The following is a 27,197-nucleotide window of genomic DNA, read 5'->3' on the forward strand; positions in this document are numbered from 1 at the left end:
AGATTCCATTTAAAGGTAGGCTATTGACATTCCTCATTTAACTCTCTAATGGCTTCCAGAGGCATTTAGAATAAAGAACATATTGCTTGCCGTGGCTCCTGAAGTGTGCCCCAGGAGTGTCTCCTGGCACCCCTCCCCTGGCCCAGCCCCCTGGACATGCTTAGTTTCTCCAACACACCAAACCTTTTGCCTCTTTGGACCCTCTGCATTTGCTGTTTCTTTTCCCTGAAATGTTCTTAGTTCTTTGCAAGTTTGGCTGCTTTTCATTCAGACCTCAGCTCATATGCCACCTCCTCAAAGGTCATTATTACCACAGCCATGGCCATCTCCATCTCTGTTACCACTGCATTCCATCAAGCCATCTGCTTGTCTTCATAGCCCTCTACGCACCTGACATTTATCTTAATGTGCTACTGTCTCTTTTCCCTGAATTTAAAGTCTAGGAGGGCAAAGACCTTCCCAGACTATCACACTCCCCTCCTGGCAGGTCTCCCTGCTCCCTGCACCCTCGTCATCCCCCTCCCCACCGTCCATTCTTCAGACACAAACAGAAGAGGGATCCTGCTAAAATTCAAGTCAGGCCATGTCCGGCCTCCACCCAGAACTCTCCATGGCTCCCAAGCACACTGGCCTCCTTCCTGTTCCTGGAAACTGCTGGGAGAGCTTCCTACCTCAGGGCTTTTGCACTTGTTGTATCTCTCTGGAACACCTCCTCTGGTCTCCTGTATCTGCATGACAGAGAAAGAAGTGTCTGTAGTGTTGAATGTAAACATTTTAGTGTGGAAAACATTGCCCTGTTGAGATGTCTGTCACTCACAGCCAAATCCATCCCACCAAATGTGCCTCCACAGCCCCCGCATTTCATCACATGCGAAGAAATGGATGTAGGGGCATTTGCCTCAGGACATTATTTTTTACTCAAGAGATTTGAGAGAAAAAACAATTTTCTCTTAATTTTCCCCAAATCTAATTAATTTCACCCCTTCTTTTATATTAAAACCAATGCATACATTATGGGGAAGGATAGAGAACATCAGTGAATTGTTTATATGAAGTTTTTTTTATTGACATGTAGTTGACATATAATATTAGTGTCAGGTGTACAGCATAATGACTCAACATTTCTATACATGAGGAAGGGATTACCCTGATAAAGCTAGCTACCATCTGTCACCATACAAAGTTGTTACATATTATTAACTATATCCCCTATGCTGTACATTGTATCCATGTTATATTTATAACTGGAAGTTTGTACCTTTGAATATCCAATGAGTTTTTAAGAGGCCTTTTCTGTTTGTCTTTGGGTTGTAAGCCTCCACTCCAAGACCCTCTGTAGGCACCTTGTCCCTTTTCTGCCATCAGGATTGTTGGAAATATCTTGAACATGGTCACAGAAGGCAGAGGGCCTGCATTTGATTCTCATGTCTACCTATAGCCATGTGATCTTGGACAAGTCACTGTACCTCTCTAGCCACCAATTCTTCCTCTGTAAAAATGGGAGATAATAATATATGCCTTGAAGGGTGGCTGGCGGTATGACTTGATTCTAAAGGTCCTTTCCCAGAGCCAGGCATAGTAGGTGCTCTGTGCTCCTTTCCCAGGAGCTAAGCTCACTGACACAGCCAACTCCCAAACTGAATCACACTCAGAGGCAGTTCCACAAGCAAGGATGGTTTAATATCTTTCAGCACATGTGCACTTGACAATACAGTATGAAAATGGAACTCTTTATTAAAACAGCAAGGCTTAACAATCACTGCCACTCATAAAACACTTAAAAAAAAAAACAAGTATCAAAATCAGTGACTTTTGGCAAGACAACTCCAGCTCTCAGAGCCTGCTTCTCCATCTGGAGAATGGGCAGGCCGACGGCCACAGTTCACTGCGTGCAAGGTCCTCTGGGGGTAGGAGACGCCAGGTGGCACTCAGACCACACACACAGCATGGCTGACACACCTGGCGAGCCGCTTGCTCCTTTTCCTGCCCCTTTTGCCACATGATTGCTAAGGAGAGAGTCTTGGGGTGGTGCTGCTTGTCGGATGTGGTAACAGAGAGAGACAGACCTCAGGCTCCGAGGCCTGGCAGCGTTGGCACGGAGGTCCCCTCCCCAACGGACTTATTTTTCACAGTCGATTTCTATTTTTGGCAGCGTGTGATACATATTGTCACTTACTGGCAGCGGTCTAAAAAAGTTCCCTTTTTAAAGCAAATTTAAGTTTGAAAATGAGTCTGTTTAAAGGAAACTATCTGGTAAACAACACAAAATATAGCAAAAAGTAATAATAATGACAATGGTAAGGAAACACTTTATTAGGTGAATTCAGAGTATTTCTAACATATATTGTGCAATTTTGTGATACTAAAGCAAGGTATGAAGAAATACAATGACGTCGGGGTACCTTCCCGACTAGCCTGCAGCAAGGGGTTAACCTACTCATCTCTTCCTCTTTTCTCCGTAGCTTATATATATGGTGGGGTGGGTGTTTTCTTTTTTTTAAGAATTAAAAAAAAAGGAAAATAATAAAGATTTAAACGAGGAAGGCTGTAGAGCACTGTCTCCCAAGCTGTGCTTCAGTATCTCCTCACCAGCTGGAGCTGCCTGGTGGGAGAATCGTCTCTTCCTAACGACAGTGGCTCCACGGAGGTGCCACCTTTAAAGGGAATCAGCCTTTTCCTGAACATAGGTGAGAATCTAGTCTCAGTGGCGAAGCCGCCTGGATGGGGAGAGGTCACACCGGCCTTCCCCCAGCACACGGGGGAGCAGCCCTGCAGGAGAAGGCTTCCTGCAGCTATTTCTGCCAGCCGCCTTCCTCCCCTTCCAAGCCCGGATAAGGCAGCGAGGGTTGCCATGGAAACCGGCTCGGTCCTCCCACAGAAGGCTGACAGCCCTGATTTCCTGCGGAGTTAAGATGCAGGCGGCGGGGGTCACCCAGGCGTGAAGATGGGTTTCCCTGGGGATATCCTGCCTCCTGCCAATCACAGTGTCTGGGAATCCTGGGGGTGCCTGGAGGCTGAGGGCCAGGGAAGCCCCCAAGCCGAGATGTTCTGAGAAGACTAGTCATGCTCCAAGAAGAGGCTAGATCCTGATACATTCAGAGATCTCAGGTCTTCTCTTCCCCCTCCAGCTGAAGCTTCAGGAACCTCACTATGTACGTATGTGTGTCTCATGAGATGCATCCGTCCATGGGTGCCTGTGGCTGGCTCAGTCAGTTCTCCAGTGCCAAACAGAACTGCTCCTCCACCATCCCCTTGAGCTTAAGGAACGCAGAGATGCCCATTCAGCCATTTGCTACTGGGACAATAAGTGCTGAATTCTACCAAGCTTACAAGCTGTGTGACCTCAGGGAAGTCACTTTACCTCTCTGAGTCCATTTCTGCTTCTAGAAAGAGGGTATAACCACCCTCTCTTAACAGAGATGCTATGAGGGGCAGAACTATGTCTGCCGTGCCTATCACAGGTATTCAGAGCATCCTCAATAAACAGGACATAAATGAGTAATAACACTTATCATCATAATAAAGGTTTCCAGGCAATGTCTCTTTGAATTGTCCTGTTTTTCTTTTTAAAGCTGATGCATAGGCAAGTTTTCATCACTGACCTGTTTGTTCAAAGGGTGATGCCCCTGGGCTAGGATGGGCCACTGGTCTGAGGACCAATTAGCAGGTTGCCATCATCTCCTACAGTACCACTTTTGAATTATTTCAGAACAGGGTTCTCAAACATGAGTGCCTGCAAGGGCCGGGAGGTACTGTGAATGGAGAAGCAGAAAGAAAATTTTCCAAGGGGAAACCCTGGTGAGCAAGAACACATATGCCCCGGACAAGGGAGAGAGCTGCTTCTCAGCTGTGGTCAACAGTCGCCCTTAGGAATATGGGCCTAGTGAGGCCAGATCTTCCAAGATTTCAAGAGAAGCTGGACATTTTGATTCACCTCTCCCAAAGAGGATAAACAACTACTGTATTTTTTAAAGGGCAGGCCAAACCAAACAGATCTGTAGAAAGGATAGTGGCCACGGCTGGAGCTTTTGAGCTAGAATGTAAGAAACCAGTGTGCCTTCTTTTGTTGGCTCGACCAGTCCAAGGAGCCCATGCTGGTTCCTCCCACTGGGACCATCCTCTTGAGGCTGTCTTTCTTATTCCCTACCTGAGTCTCAGCACTGGGAAGGCACTGCCATCTGGAGCCCGTACGTCCAGAACACAGAACTCTACTCCTCAGAGCCCTGTTTTCGAAGGGTGCTCATGATCTGCACCTTGGATGCACCAGCCGGCATTTTCTCAAGCATCCACGTGAACAGAGAGATGAACAAAGCATCCAGCGAATGGGGCACCTAGGTAAACAGATATTCTAAGGGACTCCTTTGGCTTCAGCTAGTTTAATAATAATTTGGGGACAGAGCTTATTTCAGTGGACACATTGCTAGATCCCGACTGGTGTTTTTATGGCTAGCATCTGTCTTCACTGGTTAAAGCCTGGATCATAGTATTGTCAAGAACTGGATGGTGGCCCTCTGGGAGCTGAAACTTAACAGGAAGGAAGGAAGTTCTGCCCTAGCTTTTAGGGATTACCATAAGGCGAGAGGGGCAAAGTGAGCCAGGGGCGGAAAGAGCCTCATTTTGGAACTGATCCTTTGCAGCAGATAACCCACAGAGCTTTCGGTGTCTTTTCTTCATCTGCCTCCTCTCAGCTTCCTTTCTTTCCCCTCCCCAGAACATAGCCTTCTAGGAGAAAAGTAGGAAGATGGTAATGCTGGCTCCACTGGGTGTTCAAAGCTCTGCACCCAGGACACATGTAGTCACAGGAAGTTGGGTGAGTTGGGGGCAGGCTGGGTGGAGGCGAGTGTGCAGAGCCTCGTCCTCTCCCGGAGCTCATGGTCGGATTCGGTAACGGATGGGCACGTCGTGTTCCGGCTGCATCAGCCCGAAGCCATACCTGCTGAGGTCAAACTCAGGGATCTCCATGTCTGGGTTGATCATCTCCAGATCAAATTGTGCCAGCACAAGAAACACGAATCTGCAGAGAGACGGCGTTGAAAGCATGAAGGAGGAGAGTGGTGGGGTGGGGGGCTCCCCAGAACAAGGCAGGAAAGCTATGGTTTCCTCCTGTGTCAGACTCACAATCTCACTTTGAGAAAAGTGGGAAAAGGAGAGAGAGAGAGAGCAGAGCACAGGCGTTTACTGTTCATTAAAGGTCCGTGAGCACCTCCCATTTGCCAGCTCCACCGTGGCTAGGCAGCCCACAGACCAGTTGCTGGCGGGCTGTGAGCAGAAGTAGTATGTGTCAGTTCCACACCAAAGTATTTGGAGCCAACACGTGATTTTCTCTAGCTTGTTCTGCCTGGCACCTGCTTGGGCCTCATGTTGAAGTGGTGGAGCTGGGAGATGCAAATTCTGACCCTGAGTCTAGGTGGAGGTGAGGAGTCCCCCAAACCCACAGCTGACTTTGTGTGAGTTGTTATAAGCCTCTGAAACTTGGGGGTGTTTGTTACAGCAGCATAGCCTAACTTCTCCTGATTAATATTGACAGTGATCATTCCTGACTGCCCCCTACCATCCTCCTCTCCCCCATCCTCTCCTGGATCCCTTCCTGGATCCCTTACTGTCTGCTCTAAACCATAGGCTGCATTTGCAAGATTTGAAACAGGCACCTCTCTCTTAAGACATTTTACTGCCATCTGTGGGAAAACTCATAATATACCAACTTGGCAAGAATGAGCACTCTTTACTGCCATCTTCTGGAAAACTGTCCTAATAAGTAAATAAACCATATGGATGATGTAATTGGTGTGCTCATAAATGCGATGGCAGCGCTACCTGATGTTAACTGGTTCCTGCCCACCTGCCTTACTTACCACTGCCTGTGTCAGTAAGGGTCAGGGCTGTGTCTTCTACTATTCTGTACCACCCCCCCCAACCATGCTCCACCGTGACCCAGGTGCCCACGCAGGCCTGAGCACACAGCATGGATTCTTTAATCTTACTGAATGATTGAGGAGGAGGGAAGACAAGGCCAGAGCCAAGGCAGCGCTCTGGACAAGAAAGCTAGGCACAGACCTGCGCTCGCATCCTAAGGACATGCAACCCTCATCAAGTTCCTTTACCACGCTGGGCCTCAGTTTCAGCATCTGGTCAAAGAAAGTCAAAGAGATGGGACTCTGAAGCTGTAGAATGCTAGAGAATCAAACGCAGAATGTGAGGGGTTCTGTAGCCACATCTGGATTTGGGTCCTGGCTCTTACACTCACTAGTTACATGACTGTGACAAAGGAGCTGAACTCTCTAGAGTCGGTATTAGATGCTACCTACCTAGCAGGGCTGTCATGACAATTAAGTGAGACAAAAGAAGCAACGAATTAGCTAATTTATGGGATAACTATGTGCCAGATACTATGCTAAGCATTTAGTACCCATGATCTCTTTTTATCTGTCCAAAGACTTTACAAGGTAGGAACCACAGCCAGTTCTGCTTTAACACTTGTTTCAAACACTTGACTTTGTTCCAATGTCACTGACATCAGGGCACAGATGAGGCATAAGGCAAATGTCAAGCTTGCTTATGTGTAACTTTACCTGTAAGAAACATGAGAGTACAACCCCTCCCCCACAGCCAAACCAAGGTGGACAGGAGTTCACAAAGTGCACACATCTAAACTCTATGCACCGGCAACCACAGCTCACCAGGGGGTTAAGTGCCACACCATTTATATCAGGTGCCAACTTCAAGTAACCCTCCTCCCACACTTCACGGGAACTCACAGCTGCAACCTGCCTGTCACCCACTTCCACAAGCAAACTTCAGGTGGTTTTCAAAGTAAAGGGCCATATTTATTGTAAGTACTTAGGTATTAACCATTTAACATGTATAAACCTGTCCTACCATTTTTCCCCTAGGTTCTTATCTTTTCTTATGTGTCACTCATGAGGTTTTTTACTTTCATGCTCCAGCCCAATTTTTCCCACAATTCCTGGAGTTTTTATTGTGTGATGTCACACGGCGGCACTTTTCAGGAATGCACATGAAGCATTAGAGCAGGGCTGCTCTATTATGATCTCCATTTTACTGCTGAGGAAATTGAGGCCAGAAGCTTAATGCAATGTGCCCCTTCACTTAGTGTAATGCCTGCACATTAATAATAGTAATATTAGGATTTATAATAACTAACATTTATTAAATGCCTACAATGAGCCAGGCAGTGGGTTAAATACTTAGATTCACTTCCTTTGTCCCAGTACCCGTGGGATGCAGTGTGATCAGTACACAGCCATTTCAGCTGAGGGAAGAGAGGCCAAGGCTCTTGGGGTCCAGGGAAGAGAATTTATGAGGTTCTCAGGCCCAGGGCATTAAAATAACCAAGAGGGAACAATGACGTTTGGCCAGTTCTTGCCAAGGTGTTCTGAACATGCACGGCAGCTGCACACAGACAGCAACGGTCAGCTGCACAGAATGTCCAGTGTTTGGTATTCCAAGTGTTTGGCATTTGGACACCAGGCTGGGAGGGAAGAACCCGTTGCCAGATCTGATTATTCCAAAAGAAATCAGAAATCTGGCTTTTTATGTGAGCTCTTCTGATTTTTAAAAGTTAGCACACATTTTTAAAAACGCAAATAAATAAATTTGTCAGGGCATGACTCCTAAGCTGTTCGTCTGGAGTCAGTTCTACCCATTCTCCTGGCTGAGCCCTAGGTCTCAGGAGAGCAGGGCATGTGAGAACCAGCTGTGACAGAAGCCTCCCCACCGCAAGGCCCCCACCCCCCCAGCCCCCACCCCCACACTCACTGTTTGATGCTGTTGATGGCGTGGGCCCTCCCCAGGCAATGATTGCTGCCTGCTCCCCATGGCATGCTGTAATTCTTCAGTCGCTTTCCGTTCTTGTAAAAGTCTTTCTTCTCTGATCCATCAGGGTTCAGGAATCGGTTGTATTTAAAAACCTGAAATAGAAAGAAGGTCCATTTCTGACTCCACCCCAACAACGTGCATGCAGGAAGAGAAATGCAAAAATCATAATGCAGATGTCTATCCCAGTCTTGTATATGAGAGATAAAAACTGGGAACAATGTAAAGGTCAATTTACAGGGGATTGGTTAAAAAATTATGGCAGCTCTTTAAAAGGTTGAGCTTGGTCTGTGTGTGCTGACATGGAGAGTTGTAAAGACTGGTTGTTGAGTGAATAAAGTAAGTTTCAGAAAAACATGTATTGTGTGATCCTGTTACACATCCGTATCTATTCATATGTGTGTGAGCGTGTTGTGTGTGTGTCTGTAGGGCATAAAAATAATTTAAGGGATACACTCTAAACCACTGTTAAGGAAATATGTGGAACTGGAGAGGAAGGGGAATGAAATAAAATGCTTACTTTTAAATATATGTCTGTATATTTCTATTTTATAAGTATATATTACTTGTGCAATTTAAAATAAAAGAAAACTATTTTTAAAATAGAGAGTGCCTACTTCCTTTGGTTACACTGTAGAGTGGTAACATGAGGATTGTGCCTGAGCACAGGGCTTGTTACAGAGTAGATGCTGAATAAAAGAGGGGTGGAAAGATACATGAGGGGACCAGTGGATAGACAGGTGGAAGAGTGAGTGGGTGGGTGGGTGGGTGGATGGGTGGATGAGTGAATGGATGAGTGGATGGATGGATGGATGGATGGACAGGTGGGTGGGTGTGTGGGTGGGTGGATGGATGGATGGGTGGGTGGGTGGATGGATGGATGGATGGATGGGTGGGTGGGTGGATGAGTGGATGGATGGATGGATGAGTGGATGGATGGATGGATGAGTGGATGGATGGACAGGTGGGTGGGTGTGTGGGTGCGTGGATGGGTGTGCAGGTAGGAGGATGGATAGACGAACTTATAGCACAGGGCCTGGCACACAGTAAGACCCAAATCTGTTAGAAATTATAAAGTCTGTCCCCATCTCAAAGTCCAGGGAGAGGGAAAACTGTAGAGAAGCTGATGCTAGAACATTCTGAAAAGAAAGAAAAATTGCTCAGCTGTCACTCACAAAGTGCTCAGCGTGTGCCAGGCCCTGGGGAGGCCTTTCTTACGTGATCTCACTCAACCTTCCTGATGACCCTGTGAAGCAGGTGCTCATGTGAGGCCCTTTCCACAGGTGAGGAAACAGACACAGGGAGGTGATGCCATCTGGGCAAGGTCACACAGCCCACAAGGAGCAGAACTGGGCCACCACTCCGATCTGACAGGTCCCGTGGCCACTGACTTCTCCCCATGGTTCCTTATCCGCCACTTACCTCTGGGTCTGTGTAGATTTCCGGGTCCTTCTGGGGACTCAGGAAGGGAAAGAGGAGGAGGCGGTCGCCACGTCGCAGGGTGAATTCCCGCCCATCGGCCACAGGCATGGCCAGGTCCGCCATGACCTCGCGGGTGATGAATGGCGCGGCGGTGAGCCGGAGGCTCTCACTTAGCACGCTGTCTGCACGTAGTGGGCACGGGAAGAGTCAGCAGATATCCTCCCACCCAAGCAAATGCCACCACAGCCCTCATTTTATGCAGGAAGCAGGGGAGGACCAGAGAGGGTGCACAACTTGCCCACTGATACATGGCCACTGTCACATGGTGAGGCCAAGCGATGAGATGTGATTACTATGGTCTTCAGAGATCTTGGTTGTGAGGGTTTGGGCCTAACCCTAAGAGAGGCTGTGAGGGAAAGTGGGAGGCAGGGAGATACCAGAAAAGATGAGGGAGGGGGCAGGGCCATCAATATTGCTTGTTTCTGTCTGTCCAGCACACCTTCTTCTTCTGGACACAGTTCCCTGGTCCTCTTCTGGGGACCACCCCTCACCTAATCTCAGAGATTGGCTGTTGACTCCACTCCCAACTCCCGGGATTCGACTGTGATTGGCCAAAGCGTCCTAAACTTTGAACCCCATGTCTGGTTCATGATGGGTGTATGACCCAAAGACAGCCAATGAGACATATTCCCCAGACTTTGGGTAGGAATGTTGCAGAGAAAAACACCCTCAGGGTCAAGAACACATCGGCCTGGGCCTGCTGGCAGCTGTCTTGCCATCCTAAGACTGGAACCCACCCAGTGGAGTGGGACTGAGAGACTGAGAGAGGCTGAGTCTTGACGGTGTTCTTCAATCACCTGGATCCACCTGTGCCTAAAGTCAGCCACCTCTGGACTTTTTAGTTAATGCCCCAAATAAAGTTCCTTTTTTGATTCAGCCAGCTTAAGTTAGGTTTTCTGCCACTTACAACCAAAAATCTCCCACCTGAGACCATATGCCTCAAGCACATGAGACAGGGACGTGGAGATGCCAGGTCTAAAAAGATAGCAGGCCCAGGAAGACCTTAGGTCAGAGGACATTGATACACCCTGGACAACATGGACAAAAGCCCATGTTGGGAAGGGCTCAGGGTGCCCAAGATGACCCAGTCTTTGGGGCTATCTTACCGAGCACAGGCATGCTGTCTAAAACCTTCTGTGGGAGGGTGGTCATCTGCGAAATGGGCTGTTCTGCTTGCAAGAGGATATGCTTGAGCTCTCCATGGACAGCAGCCAGGGCCTCGGGGTTCTTGAGGAGGAAGAGTAGGAGCCAGAAGGCGGCAGGGCCCATGTTCCCCTGCAATGAGAAGGAGCCACTGTTACACCATCTACAGGGCAAACCTGGGTGGTGGGTGCTGACAGGTCTGTGCCGCAAACATAGCCCTGGCCAAGGCACAGGGCTCAGTGGGCCTGGGTTCCCAGCCCTGCCAAGCATCTAGACGTGACTCATGCCTATCTTCAGCCTCAGGACATGGCCAAAATATGCTTTGTGGACATGGCCAAAATATGCTCTGTGGCTTTGGTGTAGCCCAATGCCTACTTCAAGGCCATTCTTAGCATCCCTGACCTTGAGCAAAATCACTGATGAGGTCACACAGGTAATCTTTATAACTAATCATCAGTGAGTGTCAGTAATAGGAACAAAGTGTGCCAAATAAGATCATACTAATGTCTGAGGATGGCTCCACCCTTAGCCCCGACTCTCCACCTTTCCCTGTGTACATCCCCTCACCATGTGGCTCTGTACTTCCTCCCACTAACGAGGCCGAGTGTATTTCTCTAGCCCCTTGAATTTGGACTCAGCCATCTGACTTGCTTTGGCCAACAGAAAGACAGTATTGACAGAATAGCCATTCTAAGTCTAGGCCCTAAGAGACCCTGCGAGTTTTCACTTGCTCAGCAGCCCCGTGGTCCAGGCGACATACACAGAGGGGGGCTGAACGGTCCACCTGAGCCCAGTCTAGACAAGCTAATGCCCAGCAAGCCCACAGACCGGTGAGTTGAATAAATGCTCATCAGTATATGCCCTGAGTCTTTGTGGGTGGTTGTTACACAATAGGAAACTGATACAATACCTGAAAATCTGCTTTCCCGTATTTAGTTGTATACACAAAAACAAATCAGCAATAATCAGTGACTGCGAAAGCTATTTATTTCTTGAATGAAAATTATGTAAATTTCTTGAATAAAAAAGTAATTAGGAAAATGGATACAATTTCTTGCTCCAAGGCCTCAGCCTTGACTGAACATTTAATGCTCAGGTATTCAGTGTCTTGCCAGTGGGGTTCAGACCCAGGCAAGTTCACTCTTGATTTGGTGAGACCAAAAAATGACAATGGAATGGTCTTGGGGTGAAAGGGTTTATACCCATCTTTATTCCCACGGTGGCAGGTCAAGTGCTAGAATCCCGTTCGCCTCAGAGCGAGCCTGCGTGCAGCAAGCAGGTCTCTGCCTCTCGGCCTCTCCATGCCATCTCAGTCTCTGTCCTTGGTGCTGCCACCACTCCAGTCTCTGCTCTCCTGCAGCCTTGGGCAGAGCTCTTTATACAGAGTCAATAATTATGTATTGCCCACACATATGCAGTGGGCATGCCAACCGAGTCAGGTGAGAATCCTGGCCATGGGAACTTTCATTTTCTCTACATCAGCATGTGGCTAAAATGAGTTTGGGGCTCCTTAAATGAGCTCTAGACATGGGTGGAATACCAACTAACCTTGATTTGGGGAAAAATTTTTGTCTACCATGAATGACTATCTTATCCAGTCTTAATAACAGAATATTGAATAGTCATTAAATATCATGTTTACCCAGTAATTCTATTACAGACATAATTGCACATGGACAAAAGGACATTTGCACAAGGGTATTTATCACAGTATTGCTGTGAGAGCAAAAGATTAGAAACAATCTCAATATCTATCAATAACGGGAGATCAATGAGCTAAATGATGATCCATGTATAGGACGGTGATACAGGAAGTCATTAAAAAGAAGCTGGTTCTGTATGTACTGATATGGGACTGTAGCCGAGATGCACTGAAGCAAGATTCAGAAGGGGGGTTCATCATGCTACCATTTATGCGTATACTTAAAGAGGACATATATGAAGAAGCACAGACCATCTCTAGAGAGACACACAAGAAACTGGCAACTGAGGTTGCCTCTGGGACAGAAGCTGGGAGGACAGGAGGACGGGGGGCTGGGGGGCAGGGGCGGCAGGGACTGACTTTTCACTGTGTCCTTTTAAACGGTTTGAATTTTTTAAATCAAAGCACTACTTTAAAGTGAAACAAAAGTATTTTTTTCTGTGATCTGCAATGACATGGAGAAATGCTTATGAAACAATAGCAAGTAAAATTAAAAGTTGGATTAAAAAACTGCATGATCTTAACCACAGAAGAAAAATATACAATAAGAGTCAGTAAACAGATGCACCAAGAGAGCAGTGAAGGGGAAACCAATGTTCTGCCTTTTTCATTAGGTACCATGAATTCAGCACCAAAGAGGTACCACATTTCCTCATTCAGTCCTGCCATCAAGCAGGCATCATGAGCATGCCTTTTACTGAAGGGATAGCTGAGCACTCCCTAGTCCTACCTCCTACCCAGCATATAGTGGAGGCTTCGTGGTATTTGTTGAATAAACACCCGTGTCCCTTCAGGCCAGGGGCCTCTAAGGCAGCCTGAGAGGTGGGCTGGCAGAACCCTGGACTAGGACCAGGCAGTGCTGGGTTCAAATCCCAGCCCCCTACTTTCTGTGACTCTGGACAAGTCACAGCCTGCTCAAATCTTCTTCTTGGTAATATGGGGATAGTATCATACCCAAGGGTCTACTGAGACTGGACACAAGTGACCCCACATGCTGGGCAGAGCAGTTTCCCCTTTTCACTGTCTCTCCCCCAGGTTTGAGAAAAAGTGGGGCCTTGGACTCTCTCTGAGATTTTCCTCCAGCACCTCAGGTCCACTGAGACCAGCAAGGTCATTTTCTGTCCATCACCTAAATAGCCAGGAGAATGTAGGTGATAAATAATTCGGCTTTGGGTTAACTCAGTGCCAAGACCATTTTCCCTTGACCAGATGGTCAGATGAGGGCCACCACTCATTCATTACAAAGCAGGAGTAGAAAACAAGGTGCTCAATTATCTCTGCTTCAGGAAAAAGCTGTGGCAAGTTACAGAGGTGACAAAGACTGCCTTCCACCCCACCGCACAGATGTGTGAATGTGCATGTGCGTGATCACACAGCTACAAGAGACTTAAAAATTTAAGAACTCACTGCCTTGGAAGTTGAGCTTTCTCCCATGGGACCTTGCCTCAGTTTACCCAGGAAGACATTTCCAGTTTAACCTCATTCCCTCCCAGTGCAGCTGAAGTCCACCACCCAGCAGTACCTGTCCTCTATTCTACCTTTTCTGTGAATGGTTGTTGCTGACCTCCAGGGGGCACTCACCTTGTACCAGCCCCAGTGCTCAGTGAGTCAGGGGCAGCCCTGCCTGCCTGGCACCCACGCCCTTGCCTTTGGGTAACAGCTCCCCAGTTCCCTTCAGAGAACTACCTTTGCTTCATTCTCAGTCCATGTGCATTGTTGGGGTTACCCACCCCCTCTAGACCTCAGGTGTGGCCAAGTGCCCCAGGCAGGGCCACTCGGTCAGTAAAGCACTCAGAGGGGGCATGCGCCCTGGGCTGGGCCAATGAGCACCAGACTTGGGATTTGTGCTAGAATTCATGGGAAAGAGAGGCTCTCCTTGGGATTGCCAAGCTGCGGGGAGCTAGCTGCCAGCGGCCATCACTGCCACCACCCGGGGAAGCCCATCTGGCGCCACCACAGAAGAAGCAGATCTGAGGCACAGGAGAGCAGAGATTATATTTCTTCTCCTTTTCTGTGATTCAAAAAAAAATTTTAAGGGAATAAAAAAACACACTAAGGATTTTGTAGTGTAAGTATAATGTAGTATCTTGGATTGGCCCCTGGAGGAGGAAAAGAACATGAATGGAAAAACTGGGGAAATCTGACTAGAGTCTGGACTTTTAGTTAACAGTCATGTACCAACGCTAATGCCTCAGTTTTGATAAATGCATAATGGTTAGGAAGACGTTCACATTGGGGAAAACCGGGGGAAGGTATTTGGGGGCTCTCTGTGCAACTCTTCTATGACCTAAAATTACCTCAAATAAAACTACTGGAGGGGAAAACCCTCAATCCTGTGCACATGAATGGTGAAACTGGAGCCCAGAAAAGCAGAGTCAGTTGTTCAAGGTCATACAACCAGTTAGTGGCAGAGCTGGGAACCAAGTCTGTCTGACTGGTAACCAGGCTTCTGCTTTTCCCCTCGATGTCGCGTGCCTCAAGGACTCTTAGCTTTCAGGACTCCCTTCCATGACCCCAGTACACCTGCAGCCCCACAGTCCCCTCTCCCCCACCTCAGGACCACCCAGGAGTTCCTGGAGCTGTGAGGCCACAGCTGCTGAGGGCGTGACAGGGACTGAAGGCCACACCAGGTGTGGGGAAGGAAGAGTGGAGTGAAACTTGGCAGATGGGGCTGAGGGGGTCAAGGGTTGTGACAGTGGTGTCAGTCCTGGCATTGCCAGGGTCAGCCGGACTGCCCGCTGCCTAACGGCCCAGAGCTGGCAGGGCAGCCCGGACTGTGAGGCCTGCTGCTGTAGTAGGTCTGTGAGAACTCTCCATGTCCCTTGGAGCTGGCCTCTTCCCCCAAGTGCAGCTCAGATCTCAGCCCGCGGAGTCCCCTGCCAGAGCCCTGGGGGCTGGAGCCCCCCGCTGGGCCCTCCATAAGCCAAGATGCCAGGGTTCGCGAGTCACGGGGCTTTTGCAAGGATCCTACGAGAAGTCGTTTATAACAAAGTGCTCAAGGGGATGACTGGCACACAGCACATGCTCACTATCTTCTGAAGTCATTTTTCCTGACTCTACGCTGATCCGGCAATAGCGATCAGCCACCATCTCAGCCTCTCGGAGCACTTCCACAGCCAGCCTCTGGGCGGAGCTCTCTTCCAGGGCCCTCCCGCTCCCTTGGCCACCCCTCCTCAGATTCCTCCTCACGTCCGGACCCCGACGGGAAAGGCAGAGGGCTTGGTCCCCGCTCCCATCCACCCTCTCCCCCAGAGATCTCCAGTCCAGCGGCTTTCAACACATCTCTACACTGACGACATCTCCAGCCTGGACCTTCACTCTGAGCTCCGGACTCTTCCTTCCCCCAGGTGCCCCCCCAGCCCCTACCCAGTTCTCCATTTCAAACTCCTCTGCTCAAAGCCCTCAAAGGGTTTCTGCCTCGGAGTTAAAGCCAAAGTCCTCCCCACAGCCTACAGGGCCCTGCTGCCTCCCTGCCATACGCCCACCCTTGTCCCCACCTCAGGGCCTTTGCACTTGCTGTCACCCCGGCCTGGGTGCCCTCATCCTATGTACCTTCATGGCTCCCTCCCTCCCTCCCTTCCTTTGAGTTTCTGCTTAGATGTCACCTCCTTGGTGTGGCCGCCACCCCATATGAAGTAGCTCCTTCTCACTCTCCTCTGCTGTTACATCCCCTGCTTTATCAGTTCTTTCTAGAACTTCTTACCTCTAATATATTTTATATGCTTACTTGTTTATTATCTGTCTTCTCCCACCAGAAAAATGTCAGCTCCATGGGGCAGACTTTGATTCTGCTCACTGCTGCATCCTCAGCTTCTAGAATGGTGCCCAGCACACAGTGGGCCCTCACTAAGTATTTGTTGAACACTTGTACTGAGCTCTAGTTACCTGCCAAGCACAAGTATGGGTTTACACTTATCACTTCCTTTTATCCTCATCACAACACCCTATGTTATAGATGAGTGAACTGAGGCACCAAGAAATTAAATGACTGACTTGCCAGGAAGTGACAAAGTCAGGATTCAAATCCAGACAGGATTTGGTCACAGCCTGGGCTGGGCTACACAGCATCGTGGCCCTGCTCTCAAGACTTGGGCTCTCAAACTGTCTTCCCACCTGCCTGAATCATGCACACTGCCAAACACCCAGACTCGAGGATGTCCTGTCCCCAATTCCTGCTCAGGTCTCCTGGCTCCGCCAAAGCCTCTTCCCCAAACTTTCTGCCACTCAAGACCCCAGGCAGCATCCAGTTCAGCTGACAGAGGTCATTTCTGCAGGGGGTTCTGGGGACAGTTTGCAGCACCAAGGCTCTGCCCATAAATATGTTATTAGGCACTAATGGGGCCCAACTGCTGATTAAACCCAGCCCTTGCTCCTGCCAGCCTTGGCCTGCAAGGACAGTTAATGGCCTGAGAGAAAACTAAAAATAAGCTGCTAGTCGATGGGAAAAGAATTACCCAGAAATGTCAGGCTGTGCAACTGTCAGTGTGGAGGCAGGGCCAAGAGGGCAGGACTCCAGGCCTAGAGAGGCAGCATCCTCAGCCCTTTCTCTCACTGGTATCTGGTCCATTAGCAAATCAACTGGCACTGTCTTCCCTTCGTTTCCAGAATCCATCCACTTCCTCGTCACCGCCCTGACTCCCACCTAGTCCTAACATACCGTCTCCTCATTGGTGTCTCTGCTTCTGTCCTTGCTCCTCAGATCCTCCTCTGCTTAGGACCCTCCCAGCATTCCCACCTCACCCAGAGAAAATCCCGAGGTAACTCACTAGGACCCACAGGCCCTCCATGGTCTGTCCCCACAGTCCCACTCCCCTTCTCACTCTGCTTCAGCCATACTCAACTCCTTGCTATTGCCCAGACAACAGGAATGATCCAACCTCAGGGCCTTTGCACTTGCTGTTTCCCCTGCCTGGAATTCTCTATTCCCACATCTTCTTCAAGTCCCTAAATGCAGTTCGTTCTTATCATCCAGGGCCAGAGAGGTCTCCCTGGCTACCCTGGCTGGGGCAGACCCCCAGGTCTCTCTATTCATTACCCTGTTTTTATCCTGGAGATCACCATCTAAACTCACCCTGTTTATGCTTCTTGATGGTCTGCTCCACTCTCACTCCCAGCTAAAACATAAGCAACACACCAAAAAAGCCTATTGAATGAATGATCCTGTTCATGAGATTGTTAGTTAAGAAAGTCAGGGTAGACAGCTGAGTGTGTGTTCACACACCCTCACTCACACTGGCACACACTCACAAATGCACACACATACACAAGTGCACTCCCATGCATGCATAGCCACAGCCATATGCACACACATGCCTGCATGTGCCTGACAGCACACAAACAGAAGCAGTCATATGCACACCCGCACCTGCATGCATCCACTTACACACCCATGCCCACCTGTGTGGCCCAGAGCTGCAGCACCAGAGCCCGTGCCTGCATCTCCTCAGACACGCCTATCTCCTCCAGGTGCAGCAGGTAACTCTGCAGCCAGTTGCTCCGTTGGGCCCGTGTAGCCAACCTGGCTGGAGACAACAGCTTCCACAGGTAACCTTTGACTCTGCACACACGGTCCTTATCCCCTGCAGAGACAGAGCACAGTGGAGGGGAGTTACTGAACCACTCCAGGCCAGGGCCACCCAGCCCTGACCTCCCATGAAACCAAGGGTCTTCTGGGTGTTACTCCATGGGTGGTGGGGGGAGTCCTTGTATGAAAGATGCTACAGGAATGCCCTTTAAATGTTGATTTGCTCATTTTCTGTCTCACCCCGGTGGATAGGAGCAAGGGGCCCTTTTTAATTTTTTAATAAAAGAGGGACTGTTTTATTCCCCTCTGTGTCCTCAGCCCATGGCCCATAGTAGGTGCTCAATAAATATGTGTTAGATGAGTGGTGTTTCTTTACACAGTACGGAAGGGAACATGAAACATAACAAAGTCAGATCCCAGAGCAACACCAGCCCCTGTGCATGTGGAGACCATACAAGCAAACAGCACAGCCTCATTCAAGGGGAGTAGAAACAACGCACATGCCAGCAGGAGGGAACAGATTGGTTTGGGGTCTCAAACTAACTCCAGGGAAGGCAGGTAAAGCCAATGAGGGAAGAGGGCCAAGAAGGGATCCTGAGAAACAGGGGGGTCTGGTGGCCCCTTCTCAGCTGCCCCAACAAGCTCCTAGGCCTGACAAGAGAAATGCAGCCCAGCACAGCTAGGGAGCCTGAGTTTTCCAAAGAAGGTGAAAATCTAAGTGGAATTTTCTCATGTTTCTTAGGTTAGCATCTAAGCACAAAATTTTAAGCACTATGAAGGCCACAAAAGCATCTCTGAAGGTCAGCCTCGGTCTGTGGATCTCCAGTTCAGTCACCATTAATGAAATAATGGTGTGTTTATGCTGTGCAATACCACACGGCGGTGGAAACCAGTGAGGAGGTTTTTATGTACAGACCTGGATGGGTCCCCAAGGACAGACTACTGGAGGTATAGAACTGGGTGCTTATTAATTATATATTGTGTTTATGCTACAAGACAATGCTATATTCACATTTTTATGCTCAAATATAATATTTGGTCTTTCCACAATCACCCCTTGTAAAAGTGGGGGTTGCTTTGGATTATTATGAAATTCCAAAGTACTAGAAACTCTCTCACTGACTTTTTTGAGTAGGACTTCAGAAGACCTACCTACTCAATGGTTCTAAATCAGGCTATAGATTACAGCCAGTTTGGAAGGCTGGAAAATGTAGGCTAAGCTTATTTTGTAAAGTATGTTAGTTACCTTTTCAAATAATATGTACCATATGCTTTTCTTCAACCTCTAGACCTTTTCAAGAGATGTACTCCCAATTGAAAACAAAGTACCTAATTGTTCATCTGACATAGATTATTTTCCTGTGTTTCCCAACTTTGTTAGGCACTGGAGAATCACTTAGGAGCTTTTAGATCTCTGGATGCTCAGGTCTCACCCCAGACTAGTCTTGTCAGAATCTCTAGGGCTAGGGCTGGGCAGACAGAGATTTTTAAACAGGAGAGTGCAAGGTGTGGGAGGTGCTGAAGCCACCTCAGTGGATGCTCTTTCTGGATGCTTACCAGAGTTATCAGATGGATAGCTAAAAAAGGAGGCAAGGAAACTGAACACAGATTAAGAAATGACTGGCATTCCTTCAAGTGTGACAACACAATTACAAGTCTTGAATATCAATGTAAACACACCTCCCAAGGAGGACCTTAAAAAGCAATGAAAAGACAATCAGCAGAATGGGAGAAAATATTTGCAAATCATGTATTTGATGAGGGTCTAGTACCCAAAATATATAAAGAACTCCTACAACTCAACAACAACAAAACCTTAACCCAATTCAAAAAATGAAGGACTTGAATAGACAGTTCTCCAAAGAAGATATGCAAATAGCCAATAAGCACAGGAAAAGGCGCTCAAAACCACTAATACCAATCAAAACCACAATGAGATATCACCTCATGCCAAATAGGATAGCTAATATCAGAACACAAAAAAAGTAAAATAACAAGCAAGGATATAGAAAAATTGGAATGATTGTGCGTTGCTGGAAGGAATTTAAATGGCACAGCCACTGTGAAAAAGTTTGGTAGTTCCTCAAAAAGTTAAACATGAAATTACCATATGATCCACGGGATCGACTTTTGGATATATACTTGAAAGAACTAAAAGTAGGGACTCAGATACCTGGATAACCATTTTCATAGCAGGATTATTCACGAGCCAAAAGGTAGAAACAACACAAGTATCCATCAACAGATGAATAGTAAACAAAACATGGTACATATATCCATACAGTAGAATATTAGCTTTAAAAAAGAAGGAAATTCTAACACATGCTATGACCCAGATGAATCTTGAAAACACTATGGTAGGTGAAATAAGCCAGACACAAAAGGACAATTAGTGTATGATTCCACTAATATGAGGACTTAGAGCAGGCAAATTCATAGAAACACAAAACAGGGGCTAGAGAGAAAAGGGAGAGGGGAGTTATTATCTAATGAGTATTGAGTTTCAGTATGGGATCATGAAGAAGTTCTGGAAATAGATAATGATCTGGCCACACAACATGGCGAATGTGTTTACCACCTCTCAATTGTATACTCAAAAATGGTTAAAATGGTAACTGTTAGGTGTATTTTACCACCATTAAAAAAAAAAGGGAAGATACGCAAACGTCATTGGCAAGCGAGCCAAAGGTGGTGTGGTATTAGAAACCTGAATGGCAGAAAAAAGAGGGTAAACAAAATATAGCAGTAATTTGATCTATGGATCATATATCAGTTAACATCTACAGAGTCCTTATGATGGTTCAAGCCACACACTAACCCTGACCAAAGAATTAGCTGTTGCTACTGTGTTGGGAAAAAGCGAAGTGCCCATAACAGCATGTTTGGTGTGCATTTGTAGAAAAAAGAGAAAAATAAGAATATAGTCTCACTTGCATGTGTATAAAGGGACTCTGATCCACGTGAAACCAATGAAACCAGCCAATTGTGGAGAGTGGGAATTAGGAGGAAGGAGGTCTGACAAGAAAGGGAGGGAGGCTTTGCACTGTTAAGACTATATGTTCAATGTCTGAACCACACGAAACACATTCAAAATCTGGTAAACCTTCCCCCCCATAAAAAAATTTGTGAAAGATCATAGCTTCATAGATTTGTAGATTCAAAAGGTTCATTCTATATCTCAGATGATAAGGGAGTGAAGAAGAAGGGTCTGGAAGACCGAGTTTGGCTACTCGACCTGGGACCCTGCTGATGGGCAAGATGCTGACGTCAAAGGTGGAGCCTGAATAAAACCACCTCCCGAAATGTGAGAGTGGGAAGAGAGCAAAATCTCTAAGGGGTTAGTTTCTACAGCGTGTGAGCCTACGACAGGTGTTCAGCAAAATCAATAAGGAGAAACTTAACTATTTCATTTCCATTCCTAACTATAGGTTGGCCAGAAAAAACAAAACAAGACAAACCAAAAGAACCCTTCCCACAGGGAAAGCAGGGACTGACCGTATCTTTGGGACCACAGTATAATTTGGGCTTATATTGTATTTTAACACATGGAGAAAGGTCTAGAAATGCTCTGTCCAATTGGGAGGCCACAAGCTGCATATGGCTATTGAGCATTTGAAATGTTGGTTGGCCTGAATTGTGCTGTGAGTGAAAAACACACACCGAATTTCAAAGTCTTAGCATGAGAAACAAATGTAAAATGTCTCATTAGTAACTTTTATGTTGACTACATGATTGAAGTGTTAATATTTTAGAAATACTTGGTTAAAGAAAATATATTATTAAAATTGACTTAACCTCTTTTTTTTTAATGTATCTAATAGAAAATTTAATATATATGTGGTTTGCATTATATTTCTAAGGGACTGCACTGTTGCAACAGGATAACAGCAAACTGATACAAACGGTTACCTTGGGAACAGATTTAGAGGGAATGTGAGCCAAAGAGAATTTGCCTTTCCTGTAATATTTAATTTTTTTAAAAAAACAAGAGGAGGTAATACAGTTAAGAGCCCAAGCTCTGGAGCAGAATGCCTGACCTTACGCAAGTCACTTCACCTCTCCACACCTCAGTTTTCTCACCTATAAACTGAGATAATAAGAGAGTCCACCACATATGGTTATGCAGGAATTGAATGGTTAACGAATAAAGCATGGCGAGTAGCCTGGCCCCAGCCTAATGCACATTAGCTATATTATTAAATAAAACTTAATATTAGCAAGTTATTAGTCCAAGAAGAATCTATTCACATATTGTTTCTATAATTAAGAAATAATAATTTGTGAAATAAAGAACACAGTTCACAGCCAGAGAGACCCAGCACAGTCCCCTAGGTTAAAAGATGATCTTGGGCAACTAACTTTGTATCCTGGAGCCTCAGTTTCCCCATCTGTAAAATGGAAGCAATCTAGCTCATAGGATCATCAGAAGGATATAAAATGACCATTCACAGAACACACTAGGTACTGGTAGGGGTTAGGTAAGTTGTTCTTGCTACATTCTTACCATTATTATAAGGTATAATAATCAGCCACATTTATTCACTCAGTACTGGGAATCAGAACTGTCAGGCAGGTGTGATTGGAATGGGTTGGAGGCAGAAAAAGCAGGTTCAAATCTCAGACTTCCCATGCTGTGTGGGCTTGGCTAAGGTGCTGTCCACCTTTGGGCCTTAGTTTCTCTATCTGTTAAACCAAGGGATCCAGGTCTGAGTAACTCTTGAATATTTCCTTGGAAGCCCCTGTCCACCAGAGACCTGAGGCACAGTCCAGAGAGGCCCCTAGTGGGACATGTCTTTAAAGTCTTGTTTTTTACCTTAAATGTATTGCAGTTTTGCATTAGACTGTGAGTCTTTAACATAAAAATGTCTTTCCCAAAAAACAATATTAAAATAAAATGGTCCCTAGCCCCCAAATAATCCAGTAAAATGAAAGTTCCAGAAAGAAGCAGTCTGCTTAGCTAGGGGCTCTATTTAACTCTTCCATGCCCCCCACTCCCTTCTGTATGAGAAGCACCAGACTCAATGGTCTAAGGGTCCCCAAAAGGGTCAATTTTCTTTTGAAATGTATTATATTTTTAAAAGGGAAGGAAGAATAATCTAGGCATATGGTAAAAAGATAAAAATAATAATAAAAAGAAAAAGAAAGAAAGCAACTCTAAGAGTTCAAATGGGCATACTATAAAAAGTTAAGCTTTTCTCCACCCCATCTCAGCCTCTCAGAAGCAAAAATCTATACATGTTCCCACATTACAAAAAAAAAAAAAAGTGGATGTTAACTAAACTTACTGTGGTAATTATTTCACAATATACGTAAGTCAAGTCATCATGCTGTGCACCTTAATCTTATATAGTGCTGTATGTCAATTATATTTCAATAAAAATAGAAGAAAAAGAAAACCACTGCCCTGACCTTTCTCCTAACAGATTTCATCTTATGGCAGTACATCTCATTCTGTTTCACAGTTGCATAATTTTCATTTCTGTGAATGCACAATTCGTTTAATCAGCCCCTACTGGTGGACCCTTAGGTTGTTTGTAGCATTTGCTATTACAATCAACTTGCCAATGAGCATCTTTGTGTATCTGCAGCAGGTGCAAGCACTGCTGTAGGCTAACTCCTGGCTGTGGAAGTTCAGGATCAAAGGAATGTGCATTTTATATTTTGATAGGTTTTGCTAAGCCTAATACCAACCTTGCAACACTGATGGGCAAGACTCAGTAAGAGAATGAGTTGCCGCTAAAGAGATGGTAAGAGACATGAAGAGGCGACTCACAGAGAGGAAAAGCAAATGGCTGGTGAAACACAAAGATGCCACACGTCTTTACATGCCCCACAAGGACTGAAGGCTTCATTGCCCACCAAGCCTCCAGCCTAACATCGCCACCTGCTGCCCTAAATGGGAAATGCAGCCTTCCTTGCCCAGCCCAGGGCTGCTCCCTGAATGACTTGAGCGTCCTCCTCTGCCTATACCCAGACTCCCGGAAGCATTGTATGGAAGAAAGAGCAATGGACAAACCACTCTTTCCTGGAGAAGCAATCAGGGCTGGGATGTACCAGGTGCTTTATGCACAGGATTCTACAATCAGATCAAGTTTCCATTTTGCTGGCTCCGTCACCTACCTCTATGACAAGCGACTTCACCTCTCTAAGCCTGTTTCCTTACCTGCAAAATGAGTATAATACCAACCTTGCAACACTGATGGGCAACATTCAGTAAGAGAATGAGCTGCTGCTAAAGAGATGGTAAGAGACATGAAGAGGCGACTCACAGAGAGGAAAAGCAAATGGCTGGTGAAACTCAAAAAGATGTTCATCACAGTGGTCGGGGAAATGCCCATAAAGCCAGATGTTCTTTTCTGCTCATTAGATTGGTAAGGATTTTGTGGGGAAATGCAAATTAAAACAAATTATCTGCCTCTGCCCATCAGATGGGCAAATGGAGAGACTGATAATATCTGGTAGGATTGTTGCCTTGGGGTAGGCATATAAATGGCTCATGGTTTTGGACATGATGCAGCAGTAGCTAATAAAAATTTTAATGTGTATGCCCTTTGGCCTGGCAAACCCACTTCCAGGAAACTGTCAGAGGGAAATAAAACCAGATGGCAGAAGAAATGATACAAATATAATGAAATACTAATAATAGCCACACACAAAAAAGGGAAACAATTGTAAATACCCATTGGAGAGGGGGGTGGCTGCCTAAATATTAACATGCAAGAGCTAGAAAGATGTCCAGATTTTTTAATGTTGATTTCATATCCTTCTACTTTGCTAGATTATTTTTTGCTTGAGTTAGTTTTTTCATGGATATTCTGGGGTTTTCCAAGTAGAGTATCAGATCTTCTGCAAATAGGGATACTTTTATTTGTATTTGGAATTACCAATTCTTATATTGGTAATGATTTTCTTAGCTAATTGCATTGGCTAATACCTCTAGAAGCTGTCTGTATTGACAGGAAGAATGTAGAGAATGACAGGGAGTACTCATTTTTTTTTAAAGTTGCAAAAAATAGGTATGACCCCTTTCTGTAAATACACACAATGATAACTAAGAGAAATGAGGCTTGTGTGCACCAGACATGTACAAGAAAGTTCACAACAGCCCCTAACTGGGAACTACCCAGATGTCCATCAACCAGGGAATGGATAAACAAATTGTGGTATATTACTCTAATGAAATACTATGCAGCATCAATACATATCACAACCACAATTTTGCAGACAGGAAGTTGAGTGAAAAAAGCCATATACAAAAGGACACATACTGTGTGATTCTATTTATAGGAAGCTCAAGAGCAGGCAAAATTAATCTGAGGTGAGAGAAACCTGTATAAGTGGCTACCTGTGGGGGTGGATGTTGACTGAGAGAGGGCTGAAATGTTTAGATTTACCTCTTAGCTGGGCATTTAGGACTGTGTGCTTTCCTGTATGCAAATTAAACCTTTGTTTTAAAAAAGTGAAAGCCCTTAAAAATAGAAAATAACAAAAATAACGTACATCTGTGTGTGTATGCATGCGTGTGATAGAGAAAGCTCCGCTAGGATATACCTCAAGCTAGTAATTATGGTTACCTCTGGGGAGAGTTGGGGGTAGGGGAGAGTGGAGATCTCTTTCATTGTTTCCTCTAAATTATTCTATGGCTTGATTTTTTTCTAACCAGCCATTAACTACTTATAAAAATTTTTTAAGCAATAAATTCCTAAAGCAAGAAAAGGAACACATACACACACACACACACACACAAGGTCCCCACTCCAGAGTTCACACCAGGAACCCAGCTCTGATCCAAGTCCTCCTTCCCCACTCCTGTGCTCTTGCACACCCAGTGACAGGGACCTTACTGCCTTCCAGGGCATTAGAATGTCCTCCTCCCTACGTTGCCTATAATCCTTCAGCTTGAGCATGGACTCTCCTTCTGGGTCCCTCTGTCTGCCCCACCTACCAGGGCCCCCACAGTGCTTACCCACTGACAAGGAGCCTCGTGCCAGTTTGGGGAGCAGCATGTCAAGCTGGCGGAAGGTGCGGAAGACATCGGCTGAGTGGACGCGGTCCTGGGCCTGGCTCTCAGGTGTGCGTGGCAGTGCCTCCACTCCATACAGGGTTAGGTAGCCGGCTCTGGGGGCAGCAAACAGAGGGTCAGGGGGTCACCCTTGGACACTCCCGGCCACACCTTCCCATGGCAGCCTACAAGCTTGTCCTCATTCATACACCTAATGAGCACCCACTTTTCCTACTATAGGCCCAGACTGTTCTGGGTGGGGGAGTCACAGTGAAGAAAGCAGACAAGCCCTCATGGAGTGGACACTTTAGTGTGGGAGACAGACAGCGCACAAGGGAAATGAGCGACCAGTTCTAAGCCAGCTGGTGCTCGGAGGTGAAGACGAACAGAAAGCAGGAATGTGGGCGGGGCTCACGGTTACCCAGAAACCTGAGGGAGGAGGAGCCACAGTGGGAAGTGCAGAGAAGGGGGTTCAGGGCAGACAGAACAGTGAGTCAAGAGGGAGACCAGAGCTGAAGAGCAGCAAGGAGGCTGGCGAGGCCGAGCAGCGTGAGCGGGGAGACACTGGATGAGATGGGGCCACCAATCAGGAGAGGGAGTCAGGGCAGGCTCCCCGGAGGAGGAATGGTCTGAGTTGACGCCTGCAGGATGAGCAGGGGGGTGGGTTTGGGCAGAGGGTCCACAGCCCTATCAGAGAGTTGCCAGATGTCCCTGACGCAGGCACTGGAGCTGCCAGTATGAGGGGACAGGGGCAGGAGGGGCCTGGGACTTGGCAATAGAATTTCCCTCAAAACAAACTGAATGTATATTTAACCAACGGGCAATTCACACAAAATCTGGATTTCCCCTTTATATTGTCTTGACAAAGGAGAAAATCTGGCCACGGGGAGCCTGCAGTCCCGCCTGGCAACCCTGGGCAGGAGTTGATTTGTGGCCGCCCCTTTTAGACAGGAACAAGCCGGAGGGTCCTGGGTCCTCGCCACGCCCTGTGGTCTCTGTGACACTGCAGTTAAACACCTGTCACTTGTCATCCCACTTGCACTTTCTTAAAGCAGAGAACCATCTCCCTGAACATACATTTCTACCAAAACTAGGCAATGAAAAATAAACAAAAAAGAAAGCCAAGAGGGCCATGTGGTTTCACACTGCGGCACCTCCACATCAGATTAACACATGGCTCAACACAATAAATAATTACATGTGTAAATACACACATGATCTATACATGGTGCTAGAAGCCAGAAAGAGAAACAAAGCCGGACTGGGGCTGGGTCATCAGAGAGCGCCATCTAATTTAAATAGGGAAAGGAAAGGAAAGGCTTCCCTAAGGAGGTGACATTTGACATGAAACTTGAATGAGGTGGGAACCACACAGACATGTAGGGAACAGCATTCCCAGGCAAAGGAACAGAAGCTGCAAAGGCCTTGAGGCAGGACTGTGCCGGGCTTGTTCAAGGGGCAGCAAGGAGGTTGGTGGGGTGACAGGGCAGATAGTGAGGGGAACTCTGGTA

At 46.7% G+C, this 27,197-nt stretch overlaps 1 protein-coding gene and 1 long non-coding RNA gene across 2 annotated transcripts in view; one reads left to right on the forward strand and one right to left on the reverse strand.

Annotated features, from left to right (window-relative positions):
* The first annotated feature begins 1,520 nt into the window (after nt 1–1,520).
* Nucleotides 1,521–2,521, forward strand: LOC130683904 (uncharacterized). The gene is made up of 2 exons (XR_008998000.1): nt 1,521–2,044; nt 2,080–2,521. It is a non-coding gene; the product is annotated as an uncharacterized LOC130683904 (long non-coding RNA).
* PTGIS (prostaglandin I2 synthase) overlaps nt 2,290–27,197 on the reverse strand; it is a 41,363-nt gene continuing 16,455 nt past the window's right edge. Inside the window, exons 5-10 of the mRNA XM_036902020.2 lie at nt 25,651–25,802; nt 17,558–17,739; nt 10,422–10,590; nt 9,256–9,437; nt 7,777–7,928; nt 2,290–5,014 (exon numbers count right to left, since the gene is read on the reverse strand). Of these exons, the coding sequence (XP_036757915.2) occupies nt 4,870–5,014; nt 7,777–7,928; nt 9,256–9,437; nt 10,422–10,590; nt 17,558–17,739; nt 25,651–25,802 (982 nt within the window). The 3' untranslated portion in view covers nt 2,290–4,869. The remainder of the gene's footprint in view (nt 5,015–7,776; nt 7,929–9,255; nt 9,438–10,421; nt 10,591–17,557; nt 17,740–25,650; nt 25,803–27,197) is intronic.

This window comes from Manis pentadactyla, chromosome 5 (genome assembly GCF_030020395.1).
Source record: "Manis pentadactyla isolate mManPen7 chromosome 5, mManPen7.hap1, whole genome shotgun sequence".
Classification (NCBI taxonomy): domain Eukaryota; kingdom Metazoa; phylum Chordata; class Mammalia; order Pholidota; family Manidae; genus Manis; species Manis pentadactyla.